This window comes from Cydia pomonella, chromosome 11 (assembly GCF_033807575.1).
Source record: "Cydia pomonella isolate Wapato2018A chromosome 11, ilCydPomo1, whole genome shotgun sequence".
NCBI lineage: Eukaryota > Metazoa > Arthropoda > Insecta > Lepidoptera > Tortricidae > Cydia > Cydia pomonella.
This window is the reverse complement of record NC_084713.1, coordinates 16,488,100-16,510,271: the sequence shown is the minus strand read 5'-3', so window position 1 is coordinate 16,510,271 and position 22,172 is coordinate 16,488,100. Positions and strand designations below refer to the sequence as shown.

The 22,172-nt window shown below is 38.4% G+C and overlaps 1 protein-coding gene across 4 annotated transcripts; it reads right to left on the bottom strand.

The window, feature by feature from the left end:
- Positions 1–5,764: 5,764 nt before the first annotated feature.
- On the bottom strand, positions 5,765–10,490 carry LOC133522999 (uncharacterized protein K02A2.6-like). 4 transcript variants are annotated; one of them, XM_061858492.1, is made up of 2 exons: positions 9,230–10,490; positions 5,765–8,813 (listed from the first exon to the last, which is right to left on the bottom strand). In XM_061858492.1, exon 2 carries the CDS (start codon positions 8,303–8,305, stop codon positions 6,077–6,079), a length of 2,229 nt encoding a protein of 742 aa, XP_061714476.1. In that variant the 5' UTR covers positions 8,306–8,813; positions 9,230–10,490; the 3' UTR covers positions 5,765–6,076. The 4 variants fall into 4 exon arrangements, with proteins under 4 accessions (XP_061714476.1, XP_061714477.1, XP_061714478.1 ...); XM_061858493.1 differs by having other exon boundaries at positions 5,765–8,807; XM_061858494.1 differs by having other exon boundaries at positions 8,192–8,813.
- Between the last annotated feature and the right edge of the window lie 11,682 nt (positions 10,491–22,172).

Sequence of the window (22,172 nt, the reverse complement as noted above, 5' to 3'; positions counted from 1 at the left end):
AGCGTTTTGCGCATCTCTTAACAATCATTAATTAACTAGATCGCTTGTAAAATTAGATAGTTTAAATAAATGATTGGCAATGAAACCCACCATGTTCAGAAAATAACTATGTATGTAATTTAATTCTAACTCATTAACTTGGTGTCACCTACAACAATGATGAACACGATTTTGGATAAGTATCAGTCTTTATCATTAACTTGTCTATGTACCAATGCATTAGCCGGCAGTGTAGGTCAGGCCAAAAGGCAGACACATCAAACGACGTTTCAAGCCGTCGATAGCTCTTAGTCTTGCACGCCAAATTGTGGCAAGCGGCTTTTCAGGGATTAATGTTTCATTAACCTTGAACACTGATGCTATGTTCACAGCTGTGTAGATTCAACTATGAATTCAGTTTTTAGGGTTCCGTAGCCAAATGGCATAAAACGGAACCCTTATAGTTTCGCCATGTCCGTCTGTCTGTCTGTCTGTCTGTCTGTCTGTCTGTCTGTCTGTCTGTCTGTCCGAGGCTTTGCTCCGTGGTCGTTAGTGCTAGAAAGCTGAAATTTGGCATGGATATATAAATCAATAAAGCCGACAAAGTCGTACAATAAAATCTAAAAATTTAATTTTTTTTAGGGTACCTCCCCTACACGTAAAGTGGGGGTGAATTTTTTTTTTCGCTTCAACCCTAGAGTGTGGGGTATCGTTGGAAAGGTCTTTCAAAACTAATAGGGGTTTTCAAGAAACATTTTTTGATAAAGTGAATATATTCGGAAATAATCGCTCCGAAAGAAAAAAAAATTGTGTCCCCCCCCCTCTAACTTTTGAACCATAGGTCCAAAAAATATGAAAAAAATCGTGGAAGTAGAGCTTAAGAAAGACATTAAATGAAAACTATAGCGGACATGATCAGTTTAGCTGTTTTTGAGTTATCGCAAAAAGTTTTCCTTTCATAGTAAAAAGACTTACTTTAATTAGGTACTGATTATGCAAATTTGCCTATTTGTTTAACTCGGGTGAAAGGTACCGTTTCATCCCTTGGTTAACAATTTACTATACTTTAAGCTCCAGTTTAGCTTATTGTGACGTAAGAATCACTACGGAACCCTACACTGAGCGTGACCCGACATGCTCTTGGCCGGTTATTTTTTAATAAAATGAGAGAGAATTTATGTCATAGTGTTGTGTTCCTGCCGGTGAGTAAGGTTGCCAGATTTCATTGAGGGTGCGGAGTGTTAGGGTCGGCATCACGCATGTAACTCCTCCGGAGTTGCAGGCTACGGAGACTGCTTACCATGGGCGGGCCGTATGCTTGTTTGCCACCGACGTAGTATAAAAAAATATATCTTATCACCTCTCGAATCTTCACTGAAATGGAAAATTTTTATGAAAAATTTGGACCTTATATCATTGCAATATGGTTGTTATACAAAAAAAATAGAGCGAATAAAAAAATCTTATACAACATTACAATTTCTAGTAACGTAATAATATTGTATATTATAAATTCAAAAATAATATTGTAATATTGTATATGACAGATACAGTTATCCCCATGGACCTTATCCCATAAAAAACAATTTCATGTAAAATGTTGCCAAGACCATGAGACCATGTGGCTCGCAATGTCAACAGATCTCATGTAGAGCCAAGCTTCTAACTTTACAAGGGCTAATTACACAAACTACACCTTGGTAAAAATTTGTGGAAAGAGCTTCTGTGGTGTTCTTACATATATATATATATATATATATATATTTAATTTAATTTGAAATATTTTTTAGACTCTGGCACATTTTGGTGAATTAGGTAGTTACACAAGGTTGTTTATCTTTGCGGTGAATTAAAGTTTTCGGTTGCCCGGGAACCGAAATTCTTGATGCGGCGAACAAGTCAGAACCGATGCAGTGTAGTGTGTAATCGACAATAGGCTAATCAAATTAGATTTTTTCGAAGAGTGTATTGCCACAATTACGTACCGTTTTCGTTATACAAGCAAAAAACTCAAAAAGAGCAAAAATGTATGCACACCTCCTGGGATGAAGCAAACTCAGATTACACGCATTTAGGACCAACTGAAGGTATCTAAACAATATCCAGCTTGCTGGGAATAATTTCTCAAAACGCGAATTTGGGATCTAATTTGATTGGCCTATAAGTAGTATACCTATATATTCTTATGCTGGACACGTATCTCTTCTTATTATACAAGAGATTTTGTGCTTAATAATTCCAATTAATTAATATTGAATAGTTTCCGGAACCCTGGCTGTCACCTCGATGCGACGTCAGACAGATGCAGTATAATAATATCCTCATACAAAATGTCGCATCTTTGCAGAAAATTACCTCAGATACGTTCTTACAGCTCTGAAGATCCAATATTGTGCGGTGCGCAGCCATACGTCAAGTTTGACGTTTATCCAATATACTACGTGCCCTCACTGGCTCGATCTAATCGCTGGCTGTCGACTCTTCCGTCTGTCCGGATAATCATCTTGACTAAGCTTTGTTTGTGAATAGGAAGACGGAATAACAAAACAGGTCATGCATCTTAGCGAGCATTGTTTATGATGGTCCAATTTGCTTCGTATCTGATGATCAAACTTGGCCGGGCACACTGCCGCACTCAACATATTGCTTAAATGTTTTCGATCGATTTTGCCCAATATTGTTTTTTAATTAGGTATGAATAGCAACACTCTTAACTGTGCATAGGTGGACCTTATGCCTTTTGTAATAAGGTCCGCCGATGGACAGTTAACAGTATAGGCGATGGTACTATGACGATAAAACCATACTACAGCAAATCAAGTCCAATAAGAGCTTTAGCTAAAGTATTTTTATAGACACTGACAGTTCAGGCCGCGTAGCCAACGTTACAATCTTTAACGCTCTGTAGCGTATCGTAGTCATCTGTCTCTATCACTCTTCCATTTAGTGCGACTGTGACAGTTGCGTTTCGTTCACCACGGAGCGTGAACGATAGGCACGTTGGCTACGCGGGCAGAAGATACCTATCATAGTGGAACTAGATCGAATAACTAAAACTAGAATTGGCCTGTTAGATAAAGTTAAGAGTAAGAGTCCTATTAACTAATTTTGAGCTATAAAAAAGAAGCGATTGCACTGTCAGAGTGCTGGCGCATTTAACACCAAGGGCCCATTTCTCGAACGGTGTATTAGACTAATATGTGACGTTATCTATGAAAAGGGACCTTATTGTCGATGGCGCTTCCGCCGTCATAAACGATGCTCCGATACAAATACAACGCTGCGCGATGCAGTGCGGCGTAAGCGCCATCGACAACAAGGTCCCTTTTCCTTGATAATGCCACATATTATTAGTCCACGTACTGTCAATTCGTATGGGTTACCATGGTAACACACTTATAATATTAGACTAATACTGTTCGAGAAATGGGCCTCGACACGCACCAATGTAACAAATAATGTATTAGTGTAGCATTAATTTGCAGATATGTCCACGTTTGGACGCCTCATGGGGGTTGGCAACCACCACATCGCAGTTGGGGAATAACACATATACTCGTAGACTAAGAGCTGGCTATGTAAATCATTATATACCTAACGAATTACCTAAATTACAGTAGTTCAAGATTAAAAAGGAAAAAGATTGAGGGATAATTGTGGGATGGTGTGTGATTTTTAATAGTTATTTCAGTCAGCAAATTTTGCGTTTGGGCTTTGCGATTGGGTGAGCGGTAAAAAAAAAGAAAAAAATCTTCAAAGTTTCGAAATATTTATTCCTTTATTTATTTCTTACTTCAATGACAGTATAGGAAAACATTTTTTGATACGATTACGGTGGCAATCAAGCATACGGCCTGTCTGATGGTAAGCAGTTACCGTAGCCTATGGACGCCTGCAACTCCAGAGGTGTTACATGCGCGTTGCCGACCCTTTAAATATCTGTACACTCCTTTTTTGAAGAACTTTATACTGTAGACCTTCGGGAAAACCGCGGCAGGTAGCTCATTCCACAGGCAGAGCGTCCGCGGAAAGAAGTTCCTCTTAAACCACACAGTGTGCCACCATTTAGGTTCTAGGGTGTGAGGATGAACAGCCTGCCGACGGCGGGCGGTGCGGTGATAGAAAGTAGCCGTGGGCATCATGTCAAACAATTCTTCAGAGCACAGCCCATTGTACAAGCGGTAGAACACAAAGCCTCTCCTTAAACTTAAAGGTTCAATACCGCCTGTGAGTTTGGGATCGTCGACGATTCGTAAAGCACGCCTTCTAACATAACTACCGTAAAATAGTCGCCTAGTTAATAGTACAAAAACTCCCAACTATACTCCAAAACAATTCGAATACCTATGATTATTATTTGAGTGTCGCAGTTCTAAGGTAATATATTTTCATAAATGGAAGAAAAACTCGCACAACGCCAAAACAAAAATTGATATTGATATTTAATTACGTGTTGAAATTAAGGAACACAGTTGTAGTATATAATTAGGTTTTTCGGTACTTTATTTAGTTAAAAAATCACATATGATTTACAACACTATGGATTTGTCAAATCTTATCTTTAATAAGTGAGAGTCAGAATGGCGGGTGTACCTAAATAAAATCAAATGAAAAGCATACCATATTTTTGTACCTAATTTGTACTATTTAGTACCTCGTTTAAAAAAATTTGTACCTCACGGTACTTAAAGTTATCATCAAAAAACAGGTCACCCGCGGTGTACTTTATTACGCTATGATCCCGTGGTTATTGATAAATTCTATAAAAGCCAAATTTTTGTACCTTTTTTGTACCTTCACATTCAATTATAATATGAGCCATTTTATTTGTGGTTTCCAAGTTTTACTCATTTTATATTGGATATCAGGATGGCGGGTGACCTGTTTTTTGATGATAACTTTAAGTACCGTGAGGTACAATTTTTTTTTAACGAGGTACTAAATAGTACAAATTAGGTACAAAAATATGGTATGCTTTTCATTTGATTTTATTTAGGTACACCCGCCATTCTGACTCTCACTTTAATAACATGACAATACGAGTCAAGGCATCCGTCGATGCGACACGATCTATACCAGTTCTCCCTCTATAAGCGGGTCGCTAATTTAGCTGTCACTGGTATCGATTACGTTTTGACGGCTCCTATGCATTTGCGACTTGCGTTTAATATAAGGGAACCTTGGGGGATTGCACGTATTGACACATTGTTTCCTGGCAACTGTGTTTTAGAAGCATGATAACTTCAAAGACTCCCATACCCAAATCCGAAAATTGTAATCCAATTTTCCTTTCACACCAACTTATGAAACAAAATGCCACATGGATGAGCGATGGGGGTTTAATAGAAATTGTGACCAAAATTTTGTTAAAAACTTTATTTTTAATGTTTTAGGAATGCTGTTTATTTAACGATTTTATAGCAAACAATTTTGTATTGTTTATAAATTAATTTTATTCATCTTGGGTGTTAGGTACCTAGATCGACCATTTTAAGAAACAAGTTAATATCCCGATATATCGGTGTGAGTAAGGCTATGTGACTAATGCGAGCACTATTCGTCAACAAATTCACGCGTGCTTAAGTGAATTTCTATATAGAACTCCACTTTTGTCACTCGGAGCTTTAACATGATTTAAGAGAATTTTAACTATTTGTTCTTGTAAGTGCTTTCAAACAATCAGTTCATTGTATTAGGATTTAGTTATTGCCACACATTACTGCTATATATAAGCCCTAAGGGCTGATAGGAAGGGTTCTTGGAGGCGTAAATTAGGAGACCGTGCGTCAGTACATAGGTTTATTACCGGACTAAGATACGGTTACAAAAATGCCGGCGCCAGAGGGCGCGCGGGTAAACTTAACCCTACCCACCACCAATATACATACATAACACCCCTTTTCTTAAATAACCGTACGGATTAACATCTAAATTATCTCAAGTGTTCCAGGGCTTGACCTCGTGACATTAGGTTATCTTTTTAAGATAACCAAGGTGATCCATAATGCACTAGAATTATAAAAAAAACGTCTGTCAGGCACTAGGACATTTGCCTTAATTATAAAAACAATTGACGAAAACATAAGTTTAACATAACTTAATCAATCTCAAAGCCAAATCTGACGGGTGGGCGCCTAAATCTTTTACTCTCATAAGTTCTGGCCTGGGCGGGCGAGTCGGTACTGGTGCCGGGCTGCGCGGACGCCGTGCGCGCGTCCTGAGCGGTTTGGATCGGAAGCTCGACCGGCTGTGTTACCTCTTTACCTATACACTCCACGTTTCCAAATTGGGTTCCGGGCGGTACACAATATTTGAATCTTTTCTTTAGTTGATCCGTGTGCCTATGACTAGTGGTACCGTTTTCCCTTGTCACAACGTAGTTGCGGTTCCCTTTTACCTCTGATATTGTTCCCGCCACCCATTTATCAGGACCGCTGTATTCCTGCAACCATACTGGATCTCCTTGCTCCATTTGATGTGCTGGTTGGCTAGTGGTCCTTTCCACCTGCTTGTTTTGGGCTTGCCTGACTCGTTGATCCACTGTGGCGCTTGGTTGAAGTAAGTCTAGCCTACAGCGAAGAGCTCGTTTCTGTAACATTGTGGCTGGGGACTCACCTGTTGTACTGTGTGGACAATTCCTGTAGTTAAATAAAAATGTTTGTAATGCCACATCCAAGTCTACCTTTTCCTTGGTGGCTTTCCGCAGAGCCCGTTTGCATAGCTTGACAGCACCTTCCGCGGCTCCATTAGAAGCTGGATGATATGGTGCACTGTAAGTGTGTTTAATTCCATTCCGGGTCATGAATTGATCCACTTCCTGACTCGTAAAGGGTGGCCCATTGTCTGAAACCACTTCCTTTGGCAACCCGAAGCGAGCAAATGTCTCCATTAAAACCTTAATCACAGCGGTCCCTGTAGTCCTCTGCATCACAAAAGCTTCAATCCATTTTGTTGTTGAATCTACAATGACAAAGAACGTTCTTCCTTCAAAGGGACCTAAAAAGTCCATGTGCAGTCTACTCCATGCTTGCTCATGATATGGCCAGGGTTGAGGTGCTGACTTCGTAGGTGCTGCTGCGTCTGCCGCACAGATTGCACAAAGCTTGCAAATTTGTTCAATTTCCTTATCAATACCTGGCCACCAAACGAAACTGCGGGCTATGCCCTTCATCTTCACCATACCCTGGTGGCTGCTATGTAATTCCTTCATAATACTAGGACGCAGTGCTGCGGGTATCACCATCCGGTACCCCCACATAACGCAGCCTGAATCAGTATATAGTTCTTGTCTTCGTGCAAAATATGGTTTAATTTCTTCTTCTGAACAATGACTTGGCCAACCCCTGCTTAAAAATTGGTTTACTTTCCTTAATGTTTCATCTTTTTCTGTCTCCTTCCTCACCTCTTGGCTCGTTATAGGCAGGAAATCTTGCACAAAGTTTATATATGTTACCTCTGTATAGTCCTTGACATCCTGACTAGTTGATGGTAATCTTGACAATGCATCCGCTGCATTCTTAGCTGTAGGAATGTATTCGATATCATATTGATAGCCACCTAGGATCACTGCCCATCTTTGCAAGCGGCTAGCAGCCATTACTGGAATACCGGCTTTGTCCCCAAAAATAGTCACTAATGGTTTGTGATCTGTTCTTAAAATAAACCGACGACCATACAGGTATTGATGGAATTTTTTTACAGAGTATATGATTCCCAACGCTTCTTTGTCAATCTGTGAGTATGCTCGCTCTGCTTTATTCAAAACTCGTGAAGCATATGCTATAGCTCGCTCTGTACCATCAGGCATAGTGTGGGATATTACGCCGGCCACTCCATGGCTGCTGGCATCAGTAGTCAGAATCAGCGGCAGCTCTGGTGAATAGTGCACCAACACCTTGCTGGAAGACAATAATTGCTTTATTTTATTAAAGGCCTTATCACACTCAGCTGTCCAATTAAACTTCATTTCCTTTCTTAATAGTGCATATAATGGGGCCATTATTGTACTAATATTTTGTACAAATTTAGCATAGTACATTGTCATGCCTATAAAAGATCTCAGCTCAGCTACATTGCTTGGCGTAGTTGCATTCAATATTCCTTCTATCTTCTTAGGGCAAGTATGAATACCTTCACTATTTACCACATAACCTAAGTATGTAATAGATTCCGACATGAAAGAGCATTTTTCTTTTTTTATTTTTAAACCATATTTTTGTAGTCGTTCAAAAACGGCAGTTAAATTCTTTAAATGTTCTTGATCGTCTAATCCTGTAATTACCACATCATCTAAAAACACACCAACTCGAGGTATGTCTACAAACATTTGCTCCAAAACCCTCTGAAAAATTCCCGGGCTCGAGGATAGGCCATATATAAGACGATTATATTTAAACAGCCCCTTGTGTGTGTTTATGACGGTATACTTGGAGGTATCATCCAGAACTAGCTGTGCATATGCCTGTGACAGGTCAATCTTACTAAACTTTTTACCACCATGTAATTTGGCAAACAAATCCTCCACTCTTGGCAAGGGGAAACGATCTACTTCTAAATACTTGTTCAAACTTATCTTGTAATCACCACAAATCCGGAGAGATCCATCTGACTTGACCACGGGAACAATCGGAGTTGCCCAGTCCGCTGTTTCTACTGGTGTAATGACACCTTCACGCTGCAGTCGCTCGAGCTCCCGCTCCACCGGTTCACGAAGGGCGTACGCCAGCGGCCGCGCGCGCAGGTATACCGGCCTGGCGCCGTCTCTCACCCGCAGCGTGACCAGCCCGCCATTGTACCGACCCAGCCCCTCCGAGAACACGTCTTTAAATCTGGAACTAAATTCCGTCAAATCAAAAACTTCATTCGTTTTTACAAAGTGCATTAACTCTAACTGTTGCTCAACCCTCTTAATAATACCCAACTCAATTAACCACTCTCTTCCTAACAAATTCTCTTTGCCATTATCTACTACGTACAAGTCCAAAACTTTGCTCAATTTGCCCAAACGTACAACAGATTTTATTATTCCTAATGTAGGCACACTTTCTCCTGTAAGATAACATAACCTCAAATTGCTGGCATCTAACACACAATCACTAAAATGAGTTTTATAAAATTGCGTACTAATACATGAAATTCTGCTGCCAGTATCAATTTCCATGAATAGGTCCCTGTTGTTTACATTTATCATCATTTTATACGGCGGATATTTAGAATCACACTTGTTTTGTCTAACAAAAGAAAGATTTACCTCTAAATCATCTTCGGGAATCGATTGGTTTCCATGGTTTCCCGTTTCCGTAATAACATAATGGTGTCCCACGGAACGCGACAATCGCGGGCACATTTTCTTTAAGTGTCCCTCCTGATTGCACACACGACATGAATACAATTTGAATTTGCACGATTCACTGGAATGATCCCGGCCACACACGGAACAAAGTTGACCGTGACCTTCTTTTGATCGAGGAGCAGCTGTCAATGTCACTCCAGCGCCGCCATATCTACGCTGTCCGCTCGGGCCGCTCGGCCATGCTCGCCCGCTCCCGCTTGTCGTCGCGCCGCCTCGCGTGCCTTCGGCGCGGCTTGCCGCTGCCCGTGTGTTGCCTCTCGCTCTAGCCCATAACATACCGCTCGCACCCGTTGCTTCGCTAATAGCATAGCAACCTGCGGTCTCTCGCTCGCCACTCGGATTATTTTTACGAGCTACCTCCGCTGCATTAAATTCTGCCGCCTCCATTGCAACCGCTAAGTCCGTAGCCGTTTTTAATTTAAGGTCCTTTTCCGTGAATAACCTTAAACGAATGCTCTCACTATGTAAACCGCACACAAACTGGTCTCTTACACTTTCGTCCAACCAAGTTCCGAAGTCACAAAATCTACTTAATTTCTTCAAATCTGCTAAGTAATCTGCTACCGATTCACTTTTTGTTTGTTTACGCTGGCGAAACTTGTACCTTTCGGCCAAAACACTGGGCGTAGGCTGTAAATGATCTGCCAACAGTTGCTGAATTTGGTCGTATTTTAATGTCGACGGTTTCGCCGGTGTACACAAAGTCACTAGCAGCTCGTACGCTTCGGCCCCCATTAGCGTGATCAACAATGGAACTTTCCTGTCTTCCTTGACATCGTTCACCACAAAATATTGTTCCACTCGGTCCTTGTACGCTTCCCAGCTGCCTTTGTGAATATCAAACGGCTCCACTTTGCCCACCGCCATCTTGCCGTTACTCACTCACTATTATTTTAATCTTCACTACTGCGAAAACTAACGCGTTCCCGAGCCACTGCCAACACTGCTCGCGTGAAGTTCGAAGAATCCCGTCGCCAATTGCTATATATAAGCCCTAAGGGCTGATAGGAAGGGTTCTTGGAAGCGTAAATTAGGAGACCGTGCGTCAGTACATAGGTTTATTACCGGACTAAGATACGGTTACAAAAATGCCGGCGCCAGAGGGCGCGCGGGTAAACTTAACCCTACCCACCACCAATATACATACATAACAATTACTATTAAAACAATTGTTTTTGCTAAGTTGTCCAAGCTAAGTTGGCAGCGATTTGATGGCTCAGACTGTTCAAGTGTTATTTTAAATGTCAAACTTCTATGAAATTATGACGCTTAATTAACACTTGCACAATGGAAGAAGGGAAAATAACAAAACACATTCTTCTAGACTGCAAACAGGTAGAAGTATACAGGAGCAAATACCTAGGGTCCGTGCACACTAAAGAAGGCAGTTAGCAACCAGAAAGCCTTGCTAGGCTTCGTGAAGGAGCTGGGGTGGTTAGAGTAGCGCTACCTCGATTTCAAGCAAACTAGGCACAATGGTTGTCGATTTGCGGAAAATGCCCAGAAGCACTAAGTAACTAACACTTGCACAGTTCCGGCTATCAAAATCGCTGCCAACTTAGCTTGGTGTAACTTTATACAAATGTGTATTGTCACAAAAAATACGAATTAATTTTACTAGTATTCGCATATTCTCTCGTCATATATGTACGTCGCTTTCCATGCCCTACTCGTACACGTACTCCATGCATGTCAACCACCAAATACTTTTGTCAAAGCTTTACTAATACGGAGTACAGTCAAGTCCAAAAATATGTATCGAAAGAATCGTGTCTTAAAATATGGTACTACGCTCTTATTACACTGGAATAAGATGCTATGGGACATATTTTTGAGTAAGATGTGTACACCCATATTTTTACACTTGACTGTACGGCGCAATGTCCATGAACTTATAAAATCATATTTAACTGGTCGTAAACAATGCACCCAAATCGATAGAATATGTCCAAACACCAAAAAGGAAGTCAAGTACCTATGTATCTAACTTTAAAAATAAAATACGGTGTACCACAAGGCAGTGCTTTAGGTCCATTCCTCTTTCTTGTATACATTAATGACCTACCTAAGGCTGTTAACCACCCAATGGTATTGTTTGCCGATGATAGCACAATTATATTTACGGAGACAGACATGCATGTACACCAGGACAATATTAATCAAGCTCTACATAGTATTGTTGATTAGCTTAATAAGAATAACCTACATGTAAATCTTGAAAAAACTAATTTTATGAACTTTATTTTGCGGGCCAAAAATACACCTAATTTAGTTATTACTTACCAAGACCAAAGAATTAATGAAACTGACTCTACAATTTTTTTAGGTTTAAGCTTAGATAGTAGTCCGAGATGGAAAAATCAAATTGAAATTATATGTACAAAACTAAATCAATTTAGTTATACATTGTATGGTTTAAGGAAAGTAGTTAACCAATCAGCTGTACTGACAGTATACCATGCACATGTAACGGCTACTTTAAGGTATGGTATAATGTTTTGGGGAAATGCCACTGACAGTGAATTGGTTTTCAAGAGTCAAACTCTTTTGACATCTTTATGTTTAAGATCAGTATGCGGTATTACAACCATGGATTCATGTACACCTCATTTTAGAGAATTAAAAATACGGACAGTCCCTTGTTTATATGTGTATGAAATAGCAACCTATGTTAAATGTAATATGAACGAATTTACAAAATTCAATAGCCTGCGTCATCAGGGAAAAATTAATTATAAGTTATCTAGAACCGCCTTTGTGTCTAAAAGCATAATCAGTATGGCGCCCCGAATATTTAATAAATTACCATTAAGCATCCTAAAACAGGAAAACATTAGAGTTTAAAACTGCATTGTATAACTTTTTAGCATCTAAGGCATATTATACCATTCAAGAATATCTCAATGACATACATACATAGTGTAGGTATAAGTAATTTATGCATGCAATACATATGACATTTCTTAAATATTTGCATGTCTTTGTGATGAAACATGTAGTTCCTTTTTTTTATATGCATGACCTTTTGTACCATGTTTTAGCAAATAAAAATCTGATTCTGATTCTGTACCTATAGTATTTATTACAATTTGAATAAATAAGTAGCGCAAAGGTCAAATAAGTTACCTAAATGTCTTAGCGAGTGTTGTAAACGCTGTAAAGCGTTGACCATTCGGCCCCTTGTTTTATATTACCTACCATTCTTTAAAACATGTCATTACTTAATGAAACATGGGTTGGAGTAGACAGTAACGTGCTGTTAAAGTGCTGTTATAGTTTTGTGAGCACCAACGCGACCGTTGACACAATACTCGGTACCTTTCCGCCATCTTTCAGCGCACTACTTTAGCTGTCCTACTGCTTCGAGATAATATTTTAAAACCAGACAGTGACAGAATAGAGCCATTTCACTGACACATCTACCCTTCAGGAAAACAAATATTGAAACAGCGTTCCCGTTTCCCGTGTATGCTCTGGTGGTGCCTTCTTTATTAATGCACTAAGGGGATATCTTTTTCAAGGTAACGATAGATAGCTATCACCCAAAAGTCATAAATTTGATATTATATGACGAACAAAGGAACTCGGCTGGGCAAATATTTGTTAAACATTGCCAGTCGATCCCACCGCATGGGTTTGACAGGGGACTATTTTATGGCATTCTCAAAAGAGAGAACGACTGTAAATCATAGACACGTTTTGGGTTCCGTCGATAATGTGGAGCCGTTTAGAAGAGGCATGCGTCTTCGGTGAAATATGTGGTTTTTACCGACTCGGCTTTATTTATATGCAGTTAGTCTCACTGACTTCTGTTCCAGAGATCTACTCGTATTCTTGTGACAAATACATGAAAAGGTTGCTAGATTGATGCCATTATCTTTTGTTGTCTGAAATATATTAACTTCTTGAAAACGTCTCAGTTATCAGTTCCGGTTTTTTGGTAAATCGTAGGTACATATTTGTAATTATCGTATGTAACTATAAAGAATGTAAATTATTTACGAATTTTCCTTACTCTTACACTATTTACAGTCTACCTTTTGGTCACGCAATTTTATTTTTCTACCTTTTACCTACAAATACAAATAGTTTATTTCCAAAAAAATATTAGAGCAAGTTACATTTTATTCTGACCCCCACACTAGGCAAAGCCTGTCCCGTGAGGGAAATCATACGATTTACTTAAATGTTTTACATAAGCGGTTTCTTTATTTACTGCTTGCATATACAATACAACGCTATATTTTGCCATGAATAGGTGAATGATTTCTATTTATAATAAATAAAAAGCTTTTATTGCGGACCAGATATCCATATTACAAACACAACAAATAAATAAAATATTTCATTATAAATAATTTAAATTAAATAAAAATGATTAATTAAATTATTACCAACATAATTATCAATTACATTCATTAAAATTATCAATTAAATTACAATTATCAATTAGCTTATATTTCAATATGAACGACCAAGAATAATATATGTTTTATTTCAATAACAGAAAAATAAACAATCGTAATAAAATTTCCTAAGTAATTAAACTAAACTTAAAAAATTTGGCCCTAATTTGGTTACAAAAGGCTGGCCGTATTTCCCAGCTGTATGGCGAAACTTACGCGCTGTGCAAAATAGTGGCCAGCCCTCTGGTCGCCGTCGATTACCCGATAGTCGTGTCCGATTCGAACTTTAAGATACGTCAAATATTAGGCTTAGACACGATAATATACTGACAAATCCAATCCATATAAGGGATCGGATATGTCAGTATCAAAAGTGACGTTTCTTAAAGGTCGAACCGGGCTGACAGGCAAAATCATAGCCCAATCAGCATACAACGACTCCGTTTCCAAGACATCTAAGCTCTAAATACGAGTAATCAGAATATAAGTGACGAATCAACCAACTGAATGTCTGAAAAGATCAAAACTAGGTCTACAAAAAGGTTTCATAAAATCTTTTTACATCATTTTACAGCTAATAAAAAGTTTTAAAAGGGATATAAACCTCCTGCCTATTAATAATACAATATTAAACGCGCAAACCTTACATCCATGGAACATTTATGCAATAAAATCTAAGCGGCCCGCTTTATATACAATTTTTTACAAAATAGGGCTTACCGGAACCCTCAGCCGAGGTACCCCGTCATTCAACTACATTGCTCAGCAAGCAAAAAGATGTATACGCCAGGAGTTGCAATGAAAGTTATCTCGTTTTGTTTTGGTAAGTTAGTACACGCAAAGCCTCCCTTTTAGGCGTGAATATTTGATCAATACAAGGCTCTCTGTGAGATGGTTTTACTAAAATATCTTATTTTTCTGCAACCAACGATAGGGCCCGGATTATTGGGGGAGCATTTAATACTTTTTTTTATGTAAAACCGTAATCCCTATAGATAGTACATTATTTGTTACGTATTAATATTGTAGGAGGCCCTGGATTATCCTGAAATACAAATATGAATGCAGCTTATTCAATTGTACAGATTGTACCTATTCATCTAAATTTTTGTTAACCTGATTCCGATATTTGTACATTAAGGTTTGCTACATTTGCTACGTTAATTCGTTTTTTTTTTACAATTCATGTCCCTTCTGTTTTTTACACTTAATGTTTTACATTTTATGTTTGTAACTGTAATAAGAAGAAATATTCCCAACAGTGTCACCAAAGTTCAACGAACGTTAATATCTCTGACATATACCAGTAGTGGAGTAGGTAAGTACTTACATGTTGGTGGGCACATAGCGAAAACACTGACCGCTCGTGTAAGGCAGCCGGCCGTAATCAGGGCCTACTGCAACCTGCAACTACGTTATGTACAGATCGAGGAAAATACAGAGACAGTAATCAATTTAACCTAAAGGCTATAGTCCCATATATACTGTTGCAGTGACACTTGCAGTAACGGAAATCGTGCCATGTCACTGTCAATTTCCTTGGTAAACTGAGTTATTGTCGCATTGCAGTCGCGATTTCCAATCGCATATCTTTCAATGTATCAATACATGCCAAAGTATACATGCAAGTGGTGGAATTAACAAAAAGTTCGAGTAATTCTAGGAAATTTTAGAATAAAAATCAGAGGAAACAATGAAAATGTTCATAAGGGAAATGGAAAATTCCTATATCCGTGGTTGTAAAAATGTAAGAAGGGTCTGAAAAACTTTCCATGCGGAAATTTCGCAATTTTCGAAATTTTCCGGCGGCACATCAGAATGCTAAAAACAGATCCGGAGTGTACCTTTATTCAACATGAAATTTCATTATTCTAATGCCCCATTGGTGACTAATAAATGTACAACCCGCGTGGTGTTAAGCGTACCGTAGCCTTAGACGCAAGCAAATAGTTGCTCATAGGAGTGTCATATTTTTTTTAAGGATGCTGTAGTCTCAACTTAGAACCAGGGAGAAATCGTGTATGCTATGGCTCGAAAACTTAACAAGTGCCCGTGTATTGTACAGAAGTATCAGTCATACCCAATTAAGATATTTAACTTTATCGCTCTGGTTCGACGCTACTCTGTACATAATATACGATCGATGGTGAGCTTACGTCGGTTTGACATCGATGTTTCATGGACAATTTACGCGCGTCCAGCCCCCGGCAACAATATTGTTGCACATAAATATCCACCAACATAACGCAGCACAACATAACGGGGCACAACATAACAATGCAGTGTGGGGAATTGAATAGAGACGTAGCCAGGCAGCCATAGCTATAATAACCGTTGGGATTTATACAGGTTATTGATTTTGAAATGTTGTATCTATGTAGCTTGTTGAGTAATTGTAACATGAATATTGTCGCTCTTTTCCTAGGCAGCTTTGCAAGTCATTTGGAACTTTATTATTTTCTTACATTTCTTTAAAATATTTTTTATTATGGAATTGTATTTATTGACAATAACAATATACATAATGGATATATACAGATGATTACTATAACTAGCTTATATCTAAAATAGGCCCTTGAGGCATTGTACCAAGGATGCTGGCGGCATTTCCTCGTTGTATCGCAATACTGATACGTTGTGCGAGGAAGCCGCCAGCTCTTCGGTCACCAGTTACGTCAACCAGACGTTTCGCGATTTCTCCAAAAAACTTGTGCGCGCTGGGACCCCATGGACCTAGAGTTTCAACGCCAAAAGGTACAAAATGGTACTCTCTACCGAGGCTCTTATATTTATTACGTTTCAAAATTTCTTTAAAATAATTCCGTTTTTTTAAATGTGAATATTTTCTCCCGAAGTTTTTTTCCTACTATGTTATCATAATTCCATATACCTACTTTGTATGTCGCTAACACAAAGGAAATTTTGAAAAACTTCGACTTGATGCTACTGATCATACATATATTACAATTCAATTTGCAAATTTAGGTTGATCAGCATATTAAAAAAAGAAAAGATTACTTAGAGAAACTAAATAGTTTATAACTTAGTACAAGTTATTTTTGTATTATTTTGTACAGTATTTTTGGAAATAAACCTGGACACAAAAGCTACATTTATCACAATAAATGTTTTACTAAAAATAACTGAGCGATCATTAAAATGAAGAAAAAAACATACGTTTTAGATGGCTCCAATATTATATATTAGAGTGACCCGAAAAAAAATACGTAATTAAGCATAGTTAACAAGCTGTAATTAGTCTTAAGTTAATTGATTCCATTGTGTTACGAAATTTAACTTTGTAAATTGTACTGTATTGTATTAATTGTACTTAATTCATACACACAGGCGTTTATAGCATATGCCAATACAGTTTCATGCGTGTAATCTAAATAAAAACTGCTTTATTGTAGTAACATAATGGAGACAATATATAGAAAGACAAACTATAGAAATATCATGTGTGGAAATGGAGAGTCACATTATAATATGTGTCTATAGACCACCTTCGTCGGATTTTAGCCAGTTTGAGTCCGTGATGGAAGATGCGTTGAAACGAGTCTTTGTTAGCAGTAAGAAGATAATAGTTTGTGGGGACTTTAATGTTAATATAATTAGATCCCACACATGCACACACTGTAAGACTTCTAAACCTTTATCAGTCTTTTGACTTGTTTCCGCTATTCAACGAGCCCACAAGGATTACAGCTAGCACGGCGACATGTTTGGACAATGTATTCTATAATTGTGAAGTTATAAAAAAAGAGATCTTTAGCTGCTTCAACTCTGATCACTGTGGTCAAAAAGCCTATTTCCAAGTCAATGTTATAAGACAACAGCAATCATTTACATATAGACCCATCACTGCCAGTCGAATGGAAAGGTTTAGAGAAGGTGTTATATCCAAGGTACCAGCACTGATTACAGGTGAGCAAGATCCTGATACACTATACAAGGAACTGTCGAATATGATACATGACGTCCACAAGAATATTTTTAAAACAAAGACTCTAAAGCAAGGATCACTGAAAACAAGGTTTAGTGAATGGGCCACAGTGGGCATTCATAAGAGTAGGAATAGATTGTATGACCTGTATGAAATGAGGAGCATTAACCATGACGAGAATTTTGCAGAATATGTAAGAAAATATTCAAAAGTGTTTAAGAAAGTCTGCGCCGCGGCTAAGTCTGCCTTTATAGGTCAGAAAGTCAGGTCAGCTGACAATAAAGTAAAAGCTACTTGGACTGTAATAAACACTGAAACTGGAAAAACGAAACCCCGTGATGGCCACTACAGACTGAAAGTTCAAGACCGAATATTGTCTGCAGACCTGGATGTTGCTGGCGCCTTTCAACACTTTTTCACCAACATAGCCACAGATGCTACACGGAACTTGAACTCCTCTGTAGCAAAGGCTGGTGTTTACTTAGATACAAACAATGTCAAGAAATGCAGCATGGAATTATACTTCCAATATACTGACCCCCATGAAATCATTAAAACGTTCAAGTCCTTGAAATTAAAGAATACTGAGGACCTTTGGGGGATCTCTGTGAAAGTCATGCAATCTGTAATCGACGTAGTGGCACCGTATTTGGCCGATATATTTAATGCTTGTGTTAGAGAATGTGTATTTCCCGATCTGATGAAGTACAGTAAGGTCATTCCTCTATTTAAAGCGGGCAGCAAAGATGACCTTGGAAATTTTAGACCTATTTCAATACTTCCTGTTCTCAGTAAAGTGTTTGAAAAAATTGTATTAAACCAATTGCTTCGACATTTCAACTCGAATGAACTACTTCAAGATCAGCAATTTGGTTTTACAAGAGGTCGTTCGACGACTGATGCCGCCTCTGTACTAATCAAGCACATATACGACGCCTGGGAACACTCGCTAGATGCTATAGATGTCTTCTGCGATCTGTCCAAAGCATTTGATTGCGTGGAGCATGACACACTTCTACACAAGCTGAAGCACTACGGTCTGTCAACGGAAGCTCTAAGCCTTGTTAAGTCTTACTTAAACCAAAGAACCCAGAAAGTGGTTGTAAATGGAACGGAGTCTACTGGAATGACTGTAAAGCTCGGAGTTCCACAGGGTTCAATTTTGGGTCCTTTTCTCTTCCTTGTATATATAAATGATCTGCCGAACCTTGTAAAACATAAATGTGAGATAGTCTTATTTGCTGATGACACCTCACTAATTTTCAAAGTTGACAGGAAACTGAGCGATTATAGCCAAGTCAATGAAACTTTGGAAAAGGTACTAGAATGGTTCACAGCAAATAACTTACTTCTTAATGCGAAAAAGACGAAATGTGTCAAATTTTCGCTGCCGAATGTAAGAAAATCTGAAACTATCATCACATTAAATGGCGAAACGCTGGACCTTGTCGAGAATATGGTTTTTCTGGGCCTTACTTTAGATAGTAAACTGCAATGGGCCCCTCACATATCTGCCCTGGCGAAAAGGTTGAGCTCTGCCGCGTATGCAGTAAGAAGAATCAGGCAGTTTACTGACGTGGAGACAGCTCGCCTAGTTTACTTCAGTTACTTTCACAGTATTATGTCTTATGGCATACTGGCGTGGGGCAAAGCAGCTGACATAGAAACCATCTTCGTTCTTCAGAAGAGGGCAATCAGATCTATTTATAACATGGCTTCTCGTGACTCACTGAGAGAACGATTCAAGGAAATAGATATTCTCACAGTAGCTTCACAATACATACTAGATGTGATAATGTATACGCATAAGAATATAAAGTCCTTTAAGAAACTGTCCGATATCCATAGTTATAATACGCGAAATAAACATAAGTTAGTAGTCTCCAAGTTTCGTCTACAGAAAGTTAAAAAATCGTTCATGGGAGACTGTGTAACATTTTATAACAAAGTACCCTTAGAGGCATGGAACCTGCCCTATACTTCATTCAAGCAATACGTCAAAAATGCACTTCTCAAAAAGGGATACTATAAAATAGATGACTACTTGGGAGACACGGAATCATGGTCAAGTATCCAGTCTCAAAAGCTGTAATAGTTTTGCGTGCACTGTCCCGGAGAGGCATATGGCGCTGTTGTTTCTAGCTGTTCAACCTTATGTATTAATGTTTGTTATGTTTTAGTTATTTTGATGATGACATTGACATATTAAATACATAGTAGTTATGTATTCTGTAGAACTAGTTTTAAGATTGTTAGCTTACCAGTCTCTTGACGTGAAATATGTATTTCATACAATTTTTTATTTTTTTTATTCTTTGACATTTGGAGAACCTTTACACCTCCAAATCTTATTATTGTGTATTATTATTTTTCTCAGACCGTGGGGACCTTATACATCTCCAAACTTAATGTATTAACCGTGGAGATTATACGTCTCTGTCATATTGTATAATATACTTGACTTGGTACATACTAGTTATGTACAGAATGTAGCATTAGTTTATGAGACTGCTAGTTTAACAGTCCAGACGCGGTTTATTTATTTAGTATAAATTTTATTTTGACACTTGGAGAGACTTTACACCTCCAAATTTTATTAGTATTAGTACTCTGACATTGGGGACCTTTTACATCTCCAGATTTAATGTGTTTTTAACCATAGAGACTATACATCTCTATTGTATTGTATTAATTATTTATTTTAAGATTATTATAATGTAATGTTTACCCAGGTATTGGCTGTTGTATTTATAAATGTTGTTATGTATTTTTCATGTCACTATATGATGTTACTATAAATGTTGTATTGACTTGTAAAAGAGCCCTTGAGGCCTACTTGCAGAATAAATTTTTGAATTTTGAATTTTTGAATTTTGAATTAACTTAAGACTAATTACAGCTCCTTAACTACGTATGTAATATTTTTTTTGCAAAAAATTTACCCTTATATCATTTACCGCTGAGTTACATCGTAGCCGGTAACATGGATTTCCTGGTATGTAGCGGAAATGCTTAGAGGCAAAACGACAACGTGTCGTGATTAGCATTGAATGGGTTAAAGGTCCGTGAAAATGGTTTGAATTTGAGAGAGTTTGCTTACCTGACCGCTCCCTAACTGTACCGCCCGTACATAACTATCAAATCCTATGGCCCAAAACCTCATAACTAACAGTAGCAGTTAACATAAACCGGGTTTAAACTGTTGGCAACTGTATCCTCTAAATAGACCGCGGGGTTATCTTGACTTACCATGCATGTTCGCTAAAACTTGGATAACGTTTGCATAAAGCAATCATACAGTCTGGTCACTTGGCTTGAAAAACGCTAAAGCAAGCAGAGCTAAACAGAACCTTTGTAACTGTTGAGCACAGGCCTCTTCTCATGCGCGAGAGGGTTTGGGCTATTGTCCCCGCGCTGGACCAATGCGGGATGACGGGAGACTTCACATACACCTTTGAATTTCTTCGCGGATACATCCGCGGATGCAGGTTTATTCACGATGTTTTCCTTTCTTGACAACAATAAAATTATACCTTAAAAAATAATCATAAATAAAAAATCCGACCAAGAGCATGTGGGGCCACGCTCAGTGTAGGGTTCCGTAGTTACTCTTCCTTCACAATAATAAGCTAAACTGGAGCTTAAAGTATAGTAAATTTTTAACCAAGGGATGAAACGGTATCTTTCACCCGAGTTCAACAAATAGGCAAATTTGCATAATCAGTACCTAATTAAAGTAAGTCTTTTTACTATGAAGAGGAAACTTTTTGCGATAACTCAAAAACAGCTAAACTGATCATGTCCGCTATAGTTTTCATTTAATGTATTTCTTAAGCTCTACTTCCACGATTTTATTCATATTTTTTGGACCTATGGTTCAAAAGTTAGAGGGGGGGGGGGGACACATTTTTTTTTCTTTCGGAGCGATTATCTCAGAATATATTCACTTTATCAAAAAATGTTTGTTGAAGACCCCTATTAGTTTTGAAAGACCTTTCCAACAATACCCCACACTGTAGGGTTTAAGCAAAAAAAAAATCATCCCCAATTTACGTGTACCTTAAAAAAATTAAGTTTTTAGATTTTATTGTACGACTTTGTCGGCTTTATTGATTTATATAATATATCCTTGCCAAATTTCAGCTTTCTAGCACTAACGACCACGGAGCAAAGCCTTGGACAGACAGACAGACAGACAGACAGACAGACAGACAGACGGACATGGCGAAATTATAAGGGTTCCTAGTTGACTACGGAACCCTAAAAAAACAGAGTTATATTTCAAGCTTATTCCAATCCTAAGACTCGGAAAGTTGTTTATTTGTAGTGGAAAACAAGCATATGGCCCGTATGATGGCAAGCAGGCTTCGTAGCCTAGGTGCGCCTGCAACTTTAGAGGAGTTACATGCGCGTTGCCGACCCTAACACTCCGCACCCTCGTTGAGTGTTGAGCTCCGGCAACCTTACTCACCGGCAGGAGTTAGCCGTT